General features: G+C 37.0%; 1 protein-coding gene and 1 pseudogene across 1 annotated transcript; both read left to right on the top strand.

Moving 5' to 3' along the window:
- The first annotated feature begins 1,366 nt into the window (after positions 1 to 1,366).
- On the top strand, positions 1,367 to 4,316 carry LOC117635427 (probable disease resistance protein At5g66890). The gene is made up of 5 exons (XM_034369750.1): positions 1,367 to 1,784; positions 1,968 to 2,368; positions 2,664 to 3,034; positions 3,136 to 3,347; positions 3,478 to 4,316. The coding sequence occupies exons 1-5, from the start codon at positions 1,370 to 1,372 to the stop codon at positions 4,314 to 4,316; spliced, it is 2,238 nt and encodes a 745-aa protein (XP_034225641.1). The 5' UTR covers positions 1,367 to 1,369.
- A 2,884-nt stretch (positions 4,317 to 7,200) lies between these two features.
- LOC117635426 lies at positions 7,201 to 13,296 on the top strand (annotated as a pseudogene).
- Positions 13,297 to 14,481: the final 1,185 nt, after the last annotated feature.

Below are 14,481 nucleotides of genomic sequence, written 5' to 3'. Positions count from 1 at the left end.
CAATTTCCTTCTTTTTTATGCTTTTTTATGTTTTTCTTTTCTTTGTAATTTAATTTCCTTCAAGCTATTGTCCTTTCCTCTTTATTTTGCATTTTTCATCTGCCTTTTTTTTTTTTTTTTTTTTTAAAAAAAATTTAAGTTCAACTTCATTCCCTCTAAAGTTCTAAACCCAACAATATCACATCAACATTTAAGCACTTCATTTTCTAGTGATTATTTAATCACTACTTATGTGTGCAAATCGGTTTCTTTTTGGCCATTCAAAATTGTTGTTGCTTGCTTGGCATGACATGACTTGAGCATATTTCGTAGAGCTTCGGTGCTGCTTTTTAATTTGTAAAAAGGTCATGTAATTTCCATATATGATGATTATGATCCCCCTCTTTTCAACCCAATAAAGAAAGGAAGGAAAAGACATTCGTATTTTGCATCACGTTTGATCCCACAATACTCGAGCCCTCACCAGAAAATTGAGCTATTGCTTTGTAAAAAGAAACCGTGTATTAACGAACTGTCGAATTCTGGGCTTTGGAAGAAGTTGCTGTGGGATTTGGCTTTCCTTCTTTTGTGGGTTTCCATATTAGTACTTCATTTTCTAGAATTCGTCGTCAATGGTCCAGTACCTTTCAATGTGGAAGCTTATTTTACTTGTTACGAAAGTTTCCTTTTTTATTTAATGAATACAAGCAATAAACTAAATTACAATGAGGTTTGTCACACACACTACGAATCTGTCATGAGGATTCAAACTTGAGATCACTGATATGCAAATCCAGACCCTTTTCCACTAGTATACAAGTTATCAAAATCTTTCCCGTTAGCATTACGAAGTATCCTAAAACCAATATTTCTATATTTTCCTAGAAAGCACTAGTGCAAAACGTGACTTTGGTCGTTGTTGGTTAGCTTCTATCGAGCTTCCCTATTGACCCAAGGAGTCTTTCGCCCCCACATATTCATATCGTCTTCTATGTGAAGAAGAATATTACAATGTACTTTATATATTCTTTGCTTATTTTTTCTTTGTTCGACCACCAATAAAGGCAAGAAAAAACTTGTTTTCTTGGATTCAAATGACTTGTGAAATCTAAATTTATATGTTAACAGTCTCTGGCAAGGTTTCAGAGTTGGGTCTTGTTTGGGTGTAGTTATGGCATTGGAGGCAGTGGGAGGAGCTGCTCTAGGAGCAGTATTTGGGACGCTGCTTGATGGTGTTATAGCGGTGTCGTCGAAGACTATAATGTTTAAAACCCACCTCAGAGATCTCAAATTCACCATGGACTCTTTTCAGCAAGTGGATGAAGACGTAAGACAACATCCCAACATATTGTTTCGCCCCATCCCGGGCCTAGAAAGGTTTAGGATCCAAATGAAGAAGGGCGTTGAGCTCGTTGACAAGTGCTCCAAGGTTCGTCCATGGAAGTTAAACGCTTTCAAAAAGCCTATTTACACCAGCAAACTTGTTGCATTGAATGCATCTCTCAATACACTGTTAAGTGTACTGACAGTGCACATAATAAGTGATACGAGGGCTCGGGTAATCGATATGGCTACAACATTGAACCAAATCGATGCGAATATTGTGGCACAATATCAAAATCAAAATCAAGGTTGGTGTGCAATACCTGAGCCTCCACCCTTTACTGTTGGATTGGATGTGCATGTGGAGGAGTTGAAGATGGAGCTTCTTAAAGACGAGGCATCAATGCTTGTGGTGACTGGTCTTGGAGGATGCGGGAAAACCACACTGGCACAAAAGATTTGCAAAGATCAGAAAGTCAAAGGTATATATGGTACAGAAGTATATCAATTTCTATTTATTTTTATACTAATTGGTGAATTATTCATGAAATTGAAACGTTCTATACCATCTAGAATTTAGAATGTGTTGAAGAAAGAATTTGTACAATTGTAGACAGATTTAAATGACCCCTTGGTGACTGCTTTCTTTTGTTCTACTTGGACAGAAAAATTCAAAGGCAATCTCTTTTTCGTCATTGTTTCAAAGAAGTCCAACTGCCTTGTTTTACAAGAACTATGTCGAAAAACCGGATCCCTGGTACCTTCTTTCCAAGAAGAAGCAATTGCATTTAACTGGCTGCAAGAATTTCTGAATACAACAGGACAAGATCCCCTACTTTTGGTCCTGGATGACGTGACGCCGGGATCAGACTCCCTTCTTGATAAGCTTGATGAATTCAAAAGACCAAATCACAACATTTTGGTGACATCAAGAGTTCAATTTCCAAGATTTGGTCCTGCATATCTTTTAGGAACATTGGAACCAGGAGATGCAATGACACTTTTTCGTCATTCAGCATCCCGGTCTGATAGGAGCTCTTATATACCAGACAATCTAGCGGAACAGGTAATTTCTTGTTTGCATTTCAAAACATAATTTGTGTTTATTGTGCCTATCAAAAAAAGGAGACAAATAACCTTCATTTTCTATGTGAATCGTCCATACACGCAAGTAAACACATTACGATATCTGAAAATGCATATACCTTTATGCCTACTTTACTTATAAACTAAATTGAAGATAAGAATAAGGAGAAGCAGATAGCCGGTTAACCAAACAATTGATATGATTTGGAAGAAGTTCAATTTTCGATGAGCAACTCAAATAGTAATTGACTTCATTTGGGACAATTTAACTCCAGATAGTACAGCACTGTAAGGGATTTCCACTTGCCATTACAACGATCGGAAGATCAGTTTGCGAGCAGCCTACAGAGATCTGGGAGAAAAGAGTAGCGGAATTGTCTAAAGGCTCTTCTATTCTTGATTCTGAGGATTATTTGCTTGCTTGCCTCCAAAGTAGCTTAGATGCCTTGGATGAACAAATGCATGAACGAATGCCTATCATTAAGGAATGCTTCATTGACCTTGCTTTATTTCCTGAACACCGAAGTATCCCTGCTGTTGCTCTCATTGATATGTGGGCAGAATTATATGGACTGGATAAGGATTCTTGGTCCATTACGAACATCCACGAGCTTACCAATCGTAATTTGGCGAATCTAGTCACAAGGTATATGCAAGCTTGTATCTCGTCTTTGATATCTTTTCTCACCTTACCTTTTCTTTTAATATTTATGACTAAGCTAAGAAAATATTTATGATCTTAACCAGGAATGGGAAGACGGAGATCGATGGCTATTACAGTGAACACTTTGTTACCCAGCATGATATGCTTAGAAATCTAGCTATCCATCAGATTGGTCAAGATGAAATAGGAAAGGAAAAAAGGCTGATTATAGATATTTGTAGTGACAATCTCCCTAAGTGGTGGACAGAACAGAAGAATAAACCCAAGAAGACCCGCTCATTATCTATCTCAACTGGTTGTCCCATCTCTCCTCCTTTACCAAATGCATATGACAAACACACACACATGTAAACACTAAGGCTTGAATATAGGAATTTCACATTAATTTCTTCCCACACTCACATCATATAGCATATGGTTTGCAGATGGATTGTCCTCAGAAAAGTGGCACGACATGCATCTACCAAAGGCTGAGGTTCTAGTTCTTAATTTTCAGACAGAGAACTATGGTCTGCCAAAGTTCGTGAAGAAAATGTCCAAGTTGAAGGTTCTAATAGTCACAAATTATGGTGTCTTACAAGCTGACTTGAGTAATTTCAAGCTTTTGGGTTCTTTGGCTAATCTGAAGAGAATAAGATTAGAACGCATTTCAATTCCTTCCATAAGGAAGAACTCCATGCAGTTGAAGAGTCTGCAGAAGATATCTTTATTCATGTGCAGCATCGGTCAAACTTTTAGCAACTCTTCCATCCAAATCTTAGAGGCATTTCCAAATCTAGTGGAATTGAACATTGACTACTGCGATGATTTGGTGGAATTGCCTGTCAAGATCTGTGATCTTATCCGCCTAAAGAAGCTCAGTATTACCAATTGCCATAAGCTATCTAGCTTGCCTGAAGAGATTGGAAAGCTAGAGGGTTTAGAGGTATTGAGGCTGAGGTCCTGCACAGACTTGGTAAAACTTCCAGGCTCCATTAAGGACCTCACTAAGTTACACTTGCTTGACATATATAAATGTTTCAGCATCAAGGAGTTGCCTGAAGACATTGGTGAAATGAGTGGTTTAGAAAAAATCAACATAGGACAATGCTCAAGATTGCAAGAGTTGCCTGTATCAGTTTTGAATCTTGGGGAGTTACGGGAAGTGATATGTGATGAATACACAGAAAACTTATGGGGGGAACCTTTCAAATCCAATCTCACAAAGACAAAGATATCGGTGGTAAAAGAAGACTTCAACCTGAATTGGCTTCACAATCTTTGAGAGCTGTATGTCTTTAATAAACGTATGCTGGGGCAATGGCTCTATGAGTAAGTTGTGTTTCAATGTTTTTTTACCTCGTCATTTTGTTCTCTTTCTCGTTGTTTGTTTTTCATTTGTGTAGAGGATTTGGATTTACAAACCATATGCTAAAGATTTACATGTGCGATTTCTTATGAGGGAAGACAAATGGGGGCAGGGGCTACCCTGGTGCAAAAGAAGACAAGAATCTACCTTTCTTTCTTGGAAACAACTCTCAGCTCCAAATTAGTCAGAATACTAACATATTACTTGGAGCCGAAGGCAAAACTCCACTGAGTGTATATCTTAGACATGTGGGTTGAAATTGCAGTCCCATCGAACAAGTCTAATAGGAAAGCATTGGAAAAAACCTAGTAATAAAAATATCAATATTTGAGGCTTGCTCTATCAAGTCAACTGTTTTCGTCTTTTCAGGTTTTACAGTGGAAGAAGACCTGTTTAGCTGCTGCCTTGCCAATGTCTTTAGAGTCAATTGTATTAAACGCGGAAATCTCGACAGCATTTGTAGCGTACGATTTGGGTTGAAACTGATCTTATTACAATTTTGGGTTGAAATTCATTATTCAGCCCACGTTGTGTGGAGGCCCTTGTCGAACATCCTAAATGGGCCCTTCTCCTCTATATGTATATTTATATGATTTTTTTTTCGATAAGCTAAAAAAATATTACATGAACTTCACAATTGTAAAACAATCAATATGTAATTTACACAACAATTTATAAAATGCATCAAAACATCACTTAAATATCACTCGTCTTGCATTTTTCGATTCAAAAGTATCAATTAAGAGTAACGATACGGGCACCAACTTGTTTACCAACTTTTGGATACCAACACATGTGGCACATGACATAGGTTGCCATGTCATGTGTCACATGTGTTGGTATTCAAAAGTTGGTAAACAAGTTGGTGCCCGTAGCGTTACATAATCAAGTTTTTCTACCATATCTTTTTCAATTTCCTTATTGGTTCAACTAGGTTAATTAATTTAAGCTATAAGTTTAAAAAATAATTAGGTCTTTATTGAGTATCCGTTTTTTAGTTTTGAATTGAGTCATTGGCCAAGTTTTTCTTTTCTTTTTCTTTTTTACAATAAGTGGACTTTTATTGAGTTTCCTATTTTTAATTTTTAATTGAATGATTAGAGAAGTTTATATATATATATATATATATATTTACAATAATTGGTTTGGACTCAACATAATATTTATATAATATAATTTTTCTAAATAATATAGGTATGTATATATATGGTATTATACAAAATTGGGGGCCCTAGACGGCCGCCTTGCCTGTTTGTCCCTGAACCTACTTGCATTCCAGGTATAAATAACCTTTATGCTAAAAGGAGGAAGACAAATAAAATGAGTGACGATAAGAAGAAAACATATATATTGGGCTTTTCTAAGCGTAAATGTCAACTCTGCTTAGGCTTGCCTCCTCTCCTTCTTTTGTTTTTTTGGGTGAACAAGGGAGGGGTAGGAACCCCCAATAACTAACGAAATTAAACAACACAAATCATACGAAGTTTAGACAACCCCACCATGTTATCCACTAACAAATAGCCAAGCCAATCAAGAGCCTCATCAAACAGATACAAACTCATATCCAGGTTATGACTCCAACTAGCCAATCTGTCTGCAACAGTGTTCTTCTCCCTATAAATATGATAAATCTCATAGCTCTCAAACTTGTTTAGGATCCCCACGCGAACATAAATAACAAACACAAACAACAGCAAGAAAAACGGAAATTTACATAACCAATGCAATGGTTAAGGTGTTTATCCTAGACCTGAAGATGTTTTATTTATACTAGATCAAATTAAGTTGTCAATTACCACTATTTATTCAATCAAATTGTCGTAAAGTTGTCACTTGTGATTGTAGATATTGTGGTACGTACATTTATATTTGAAAGTTTCCCAGAAATGGCATTTGAAAATCCCAATTTGGTCACCAAGTTTCCCAGATACTCATTTTTATTTCCTTTTTTTAAAAGTTTCCAAGAAATGATATTGCAGAAATTTCCGGCTGTCGTTGAAGCATTATATATTGCAGTTAAGAGGTCCTGTATGATCACCAACAAAGTAAGAGGTCCCGTTGGTGCGTGATCTATAATTACTTACATAAATTTATACACGTGGCAGCTGACAGTTAAGTACCACACATAAATCCTACAGGTCCAAATCACTAATTTTGATTTTGGGTTAAAATTCATTATTCAGCCCAGGTGGCGTGGGGGCTTGGTCAACTTTGGCCCAGCCCTGGTTCAGTTCACATCAATGCAGGTCAGCTGCCGTTCAAAGTATAAATAACCTTCTTTATGCCAAAAGAAGGAACACAAATAAAATGAGTGACCACAATGAAAAGAAAACAGACATGTTGGGCTTTTCTAAGCCTAAAGTCAACTTTGCTTAGCTTAGGCTTGTCATCTCTCCCTCTTTGGGCCTTCACGCCCCCCGAATGTCAAACATAAATAAGAAGATAAAAAACAGCAAGAAAACGAAAATTTACATAACCAATGCAATGGTTAAAGTGTTTATCCTAGACCCGAAGATGTTTGAAAGTTTCCCAGAAATGGCATTTGAAAATCCAAAATTTGGTCACCTGACGGTTTCTTCAATGATTGCAAATATAGTTGTTTTTGTTTGCTTTTAAAAGTTTCCAAGAAATGATATTGCCGAAATTTCCGGCTGTCGTTGAAGCATTATATATTGCAATTAAGAGGTCTTGCATGATCACCAACAAAGTAAGAGAGTTTTTTTTTTTTTTTTTATTTATTTAACAAAAGTAAGAGAGTTTATATTAAGACTCTCAACTTCCCCACAATTTTTTTTTAATCATGGCACTGGAGTTAATCGGAGGGGCTGGTCTAGGAGCAGTATTTGCAATGATGTATGATGTGGTAAAGATAAAAATGGATAAGGGTGTGAAATTGAGACCCTTGGGAGCTCTCAAATCCACCCTAGACTCTTTGCAACCGCTGATCATTGCACAAATAGAAGAGCACAATGTGCAACTGGGTCTTCCTAACGACTTAATAGAGAATCTCAAAATACAAATGGAGGAAGGGACAAAGGTTGGTTCAAGGGTTGTCCAATCTTCACGTCTTGCACTTGATGTTCAAATGGAGGAAGGGACAAAGGTTGGTTCAAGGGTTGTCCAATCTTCACGTCTTGCACTTGATGTTCAACTGCACAACCCACCACACCGAGCAGCTTGTCACGTTGGATGACCGTCTTAAGATGCTGTCGGAGAGCCTAAAGATACAGGAAGCAAGGGATATGAAGGAGACATTGCTTTTGGCAAGACAAAGCGCCAAAAAGCTCGTTGAATTCGAAGGTTATAACAGCGAACAGTTGGAAACTCTGAGGCTGCAAGTGCAACAGCAAGAGCAACCAAGTGCTCTGAAGGAGACGTTGTCTTTGGCAAGAGAAAGTGCGAAAGCGCTTGCTGGAATGAAAGGGTCTATTAGAAGGCTGCTGGCTACACTAGACCTGCAGCTGGAATCGGAAATGGACATCGAGACCTTTGGTTCAGTAAAAAATATAGTCTGCTCTCGAGCGAGCTGAAAAAAGCAGTGCGGTACAAGGTAACTCTCCTTTTATTATTAGTACTCTTCCTAACTTTGAAAGAGGTCACAATTTGGAATCTAACAACCCTTTTTTTGGGTATAATTATACAGCAGTGGCATCGATAGTCGAAGGGGCTGCTCTAGCAGCAGCATTTGGGGAGCTGTTTGATGCTGTTGTAGGAGTGAAGGACAATACTGCGATGTTTAGGCTCCTGCTTGGAGATCTTGATTCCACGCTATACTCTTTAAAACCATTTATCGCGAAAACAGTAGAATATACCAATGTGGATTGCCCCTATACAGAGGAACTGGAAAATTATAAAATGCAAATGGAGGAGGGTGAGAAGCTTGTTCGTAAGTGCTCCAAGGTCAGGCTGTGGAGCAGTTACAAAAAGTATAAATACACCGACCAACTTGTTGCATTGGATAAATCTCTTCAAAGACTTGTAGGTATATTGAAAGCAGTGCAAGGAGAAAACTAAAAAATAAGCCTGAGAGGACTTGCTTTATTTGAACCCATTTTGGTCTCTGGTTTTGGTTTTTTCACTCTAGTTGCTGATCCAGTGACACATGTGTATGGCTGGGGTCGCTTTTGTGTTCAAACTTTTACCATTCGATCAATTAAAAGCTGTAACGGTTAACATGGACCTCGCGGGAAATAAAAATGTAGCTTGGACCAAAGATAATATACACCCTCGTGGGAAAGCAATACAAGTCGGACGACCTATTTTCTTCATTTTCTAACCACCCAATAAACTAATGGGTTGTTGGAGAACATCAAAAAAAATTAATTAAAAAAATAAACTATGAATTTGAAATGAGATGGATGCAGTCTCCTAGGCCACTTTCTCTTTTCTTTATCTATTCCCCAAGTTTCATCCATATCTTCTTCTCATCTTTATTATTATTCTTCTTCTCTCTTCTTCTCTGCAACTAAAAACAGAGAGAGAGAGAGAGAGAGAGAGAGAGAGAGAGAGAGAGAGAGAAGAGAAAGAGAGGCACAAGTTAACAATGGTGCTTGCTTGATATCACCGTGGAGCACGAACGCACCTCGAAGACCCAAAACGGACGCCTACATCATTGACGTGGTAGGATCTGGAATTAGATCTGGATTTACTCTATTTGTAGATAAATCTTTTCACTTTGATTTTTTTATTAAGATATTTAATGATATACACAGTCTTAGTACTAATAATATAGATAAATCATACACTATTAAATTTCTATAAATAAACTTAAAAAATGACAGCTAGTCCTATTGAATTTAAGTTTGATTATTAAATTACTTTGATATTCTATTGAGTATTTTAGATTTTTTATGAGGTTTTAGAGTTGGACTTATTTTAAAAAATCAATGACAGTTTTCTAAAATTCATTTCATATATGATGTTTTTGTAATTTGAACCCTTATATTGAGTATAATAATAAATTTTTTTATTTTTTTTTAATTTCACTAACTTTAAGTGGGGGTGGTTGGAATTTGAAAATTCAATTTTGGATGGATTTTTTTTATCCAACTGGGATTATAAAATTCGCTATGTTTGTATAAAATTTAGTTTAAAAGTGTTGTTTCTTTAACGTGTTGTGTTTTTTTTCCCAGCCCCTTCACGCTTTGTGAGTTTTTTTTAGTAGTGGTGGTAGGTAATTAAAGGAGAGAGAAATTTTAGGTTATGCATGCATGTGGGTTGCTTTTTGGGGTAAGCAGTAGCCTACTTGCCCTAGGCGTAGGACCACCCTTGTATATATATATATATATATATATATATATATATATATAATGTTACGGCGTAGGACCAACAGCAGCCTCCTAACAGTCAAGGCAATGTGATGCTTTCACAACGCTTGTATCAATATCTATAACGCGTTACTACTGAGGAAGTTTCGATCGGGATTTCCCAAGAAAAAACAACATTAAGTGGGATGACCTTGACCCAGAGAGTCTTGCAAACAACATATACTTTGGCCATTGAAGCTGAAGATATATTCTTGCTTATCTTCACTTGAATGATAAGTAATAGAAGCAAGTTGACTCCTTTTGCATTGCTTGGTTCTGGGTCTCTTGATACAAATGTTTTCTTCTCGGGTTCCAAGCTTCCCTTTTTTTCTTTGGTCAATTTTCCAAGCTTATCTTAAGAGTCTCTCACTTGTTCCTCATTTGTAATCTGCCTTACATAGTGTTGGTTTTGTCTTACAAGTTCAGATTGAAACAAATACAAATTTTCAGAGCTGGGTTGTTGTTGTAATGGCGGAACTGGGTATGTTAGTGGCAGGGTCTGCTCTAGGAGCAGCGTTTGAAATTCTGTTCTCTGCCGTTCTAAAAGCGAAGAGCACAGCCAAGATGTTTCAAACACACCTCGGAAATCTCAATACCACGCTAGACTCGTTAAAACCAGTGATTATACAGCTAGCATCTTCCAATCATTTGGTTCCCCTGGAGAAGAGCCTAGAAAATTTTACAACAAAAATGGAGGAGGGCAAGAAGCTGGTTGATGAGTGCTGTGAGGTGTGGAGGTTCAACCTCATCAAACAGCGCGAGTACACCGACGAAATTGAGGCATTGAATGACTCTCTCCGTATGCTCTTAAGTGTACTGACAGTGCAGTTAGGAAGCCATGCAGTGATGATGCTTCACCGAAACGTTGTGGCACAAAGTAAAAATCAAATCGGGGTTCGATGTGCAGTACCTCCACTTCCATCGGTTCCTGTTGGCTTGGATGCGCCTTTGGATGATCTGAAGATGACGCTCCTTGGGGATGGCCCCGAGTCAATACTTGTGCTTACTGCTCCTGGGGGATGCGGGAAAACCACTTTGGCAACAATGTTTTGTCATGATCCGAAAGTTAAAGGTACCTGAAATAATTTAACATCATTTGCATTTGTGAAAAATAAATTATAGAAATCAGTTCTCTGTTGAACAAGCACAGGTAAATTTATATGACCTCTTGGTGACAGCTTTCTTTTGTGTACTTGCTAGAGAAGTTCAAGGAAAATATCTTCTTTGCCACTGTTTCGAGTAAGGTCAGCTACCTTATTGTCCAAGAACTATGTGAACATGCGGGATTGGAGGTACCTGCTTTACAAAATGAAGAAAATCCGTTTAAATGGCTGCAAAAGTTTATGGAGGAAAGAGGAAAAAATCCTTTACTATTGGTCTTGGATGATGTTCAGTTTAGATCAGAATCCCTTCTTGACAGGTTTAATGAATTCAAAATGTCAAGTTGCAAGGTTTTGGTGACATCCAGATATCGTTTTCCAAAATTTGGTCGTACATATCCTTTAGAAACATTGGAAGATAAATATGCTATGGCTCTTTTTCGTGATTCAGCATTCCTACCAAACACGAGCTCTAACATAACAGATGATCTTCAGGAAAAGGTGATTTGTTAGTTTTGAATTTCAAACATTTAAGCTTACTTGTGGATCACAAAAGAGGAAAAGGAATTATGCTCACTCTTTTGCACATATATCTGCAAACAGACATGCATGTAGACTGCCTACTTTACTTTTGAACTAAATCTAAAATAGAATAAAGAAAAATAGATAGTTATTTGACCATTTTCTCTTCTTCATGAAACCATTGTTATGATTTAGAGAAAGTTGAACTTTCAGTCTGCAACTTAAATAGTTATTGACTTCGTTTGGGATAAGTGAACTGCAGATCGTACGGTTGTGTAAGAGATTTCCACTTTCCCTTAAAGCGATTGGAGACTCACTTCGCAATCGACCTATAGAGATCTGGGAAATAAGACTAATGGAATTGTCTAAAGGTTCTATTCTTGAAGCAGACGAAAAGTTGCTTGCTTACCTCAAAAGTTGCTTAGATGACTTGGGCAAAGGAATGGCTGCCGTCAAGAATTGTTTCATAGACCTTGGTTTATTTCCTGAAGACCGAATAATCCCCGTTACTGCCCTCCTGGATATGTGGGCAGAGTATAAGGGAACTAAAGATATTCTGTCCATTGCAAACCTCTACGATCTCACCAATCGCAATCTGGCCAGCCTTGTAGTAGTCACAGGGTATGCAAGCTTCTATGCCTTTTCTCTTGTACCATATTCCGCTCTACCTATCTTTTATATTCATGACTAGCTTCCACTAGTAACTAATTTTTGCGATACGCATTTTTCAAATTTCTTCTAAGAAACTAAATTTTTATCATAACCAGCAACGAGGACGTGGATGGCTATTATGGCGAGCACTTTGTTATCCAACATGATATGCTTAGATTGCTATCGATCCATGAGAGTTGTGAAGACCCGGAACAACAGAGACTGATAATAGAAATACGTGGAGACGAGCTTCCAACATGGTGGAAAGAGAGGAAGCATAAAACGAAGAAGGCTCGCTTAGTATCTATCTCAACTGGTTGGCATATCTCTCCTTGTTTACAAAATAGATAGACACACACACACACACACACACACACACACACACACACACACACAAAGACTTGTTTAATACTTTCACATCAATTTCTCCCCCACACTCACATCATATAGCATGTGGTTTACAGATGGATTGTCAGCAACATGGCACAACATGGATCTACCAAAAGCTGAGGTCTTAGTTTTGAATTTTCAGACAGGGAACTGTGTTTTACCCAAGTTCTTGAAGCAAATGTCCAAGTTGAAGGTTCTAATAGTCACAAGTTATGGTGTCTTACAAGCTGACTTGAGTAATTTCAAGCTTTTGGGTTCTTTGGCTAATCTGAAGAGAATAAGATTAGAGGGCATTTCAATTCCTTCCATAAGCGAGAAATCCATGCAGTTGAAGGGTCTGCAGAAGATATCTTTATTCATGTGCAGCATCGGTCAAGCTTTTAGCAACTCTTCCATCCAAATCTTAGAGGCATTTCCCAATCTAGTGGAATTGAACATTGACTATTGCAATGATCTGGTGGAATTGCCTGCCAAGCTCTGTGATCTTATCCACCTAAAAAAGCTCAGTATTACCAATTGCGTTCAGCTATCTGCCTTGCCTGACGAGATTGGAAAGCTGGACGGTCTAGAGGTCTTGAGGCTAAGGTCCTGCACAGATTTGGAACGGCTTCCAGATTCGATTAAGAACCTCTCTAAGTTAAACCTTCTTGACATTTATTATTGTTTCAACATTAAGGAGTTGCCTGAAGAGATTGGTGAAATGAGTGGTTTAAGAAAGATCAAGATGGTACAATGCTTAAGATTGCTGGCGTTGCCTGTATCAGTTTTGAATCTTGAGCAGTTACGGGAAGTGATATGTGACAAAGATACGGAAAATTTGTGGGGGGAACCTTTCAAATCCAGTCTCACAAACATAAACATAAGGGTGGTGGAAGAAGACTTCAAACGGAATTGGCTCCACGATCTTTGAGAGCTGACTGTCCTTAATAAATGTATGATGGGGTTGAGTTGTGTTTCAATTCCCTTCTTTTTCCTAATTTTCTTCTCTATTGCGTTGTTTGTTTTCATTTTGCTTTTGTGTGAGACATTGCATGATAAAAACAGTGTGAATGAGAGGATTTGGATACTGAAGATTTACTAGAGTACATGTGCGACTTCTTATGAGGAAAGACAGAGGAGGGCAGGGGCTACATATTTAGGCATGTCGTTTCAAATTGCAGTCTAATACGAAACCATAGAAGAAAAAAAAAAAATCAAGTTGAAATTTCGGGTTCGTAAACCAGTCAAGAACAGATAGCCAATTTTTAAATGAAGTACATGCGGGAGATGATATCATATGGAACGTGGTTTAGAAATATCGAGAGTTTCGGAAATATCGGTGGTCCAAAAACACGGATATATCGATGGGATATATCGATGGAAATATCGACAAAATATCGATATCGATAAAAATTGAATAAAAATCAAGGAAATTGTGAGAAAAACTTGGAAATTTTTATTGAAACTTTAGAGGATGTTTATTTAGTCAATTGTCTATTATTTTATCACAAAAAAATGGAATAAAATGCATGGCATGGTGGGTTAGAGTGATTTAAGTTGATTATGTAGCGACCTGACAAACACCGTGTCTTTAGAAAATATGTAGTAATTAGTGAAAGAAAATTAAACACACCACAATTTTTTAGTTATATTAATTTACTACAATATATTGCATATGATAAGATATATGAGCTTGACAAAATATATATATATATGAGTAACTTACTACCACATAGAAAGAATTCCTATTAAAGTTAAAACTTAGTATCACATATAATGAACAATATTAAAACTCAATAGTGAATAATAATACAACTCCGTAATATATAACCACACACACAAAAAAAAAAAAAAAAACCCTCCATAATAAAATAATAAATAAAATTAAACATATGCCTAAATTTATCATTAGGGATTTTTTTTTTTAATAAATAGAAATTTATCTTAGATAATATTAGCTTGCATAAATTTTTAAGCCCATATAAATATTACACGTCGTAACATTAAACATATGCCTAAATTAAACATAATAAAATAATATTAGGGATTTTTTTTTTTCTAAATGGAAATTTATCCTAGATAATATTAGCTTGTAAAACGTTTAAGACCATATAAATATTACACGTCATAACA

This window comes from Prunus dulcis, chromosome 7 (genome assembly GCF_902201215.1).
Source record: "Prunus dulcis chromosome 7, ALMONDv2, whole genome shotgun sequence".
Taxonomy (NCBI): Eukaryota; Viridiplantae; Streptophyta; class Magnoliopsida; order Rosales; family Rosaceae; genus Prunus; species Prunus dulcis.
This window is presented reverse-complemented; position numbering and strand designations above follow the sequence as displayed.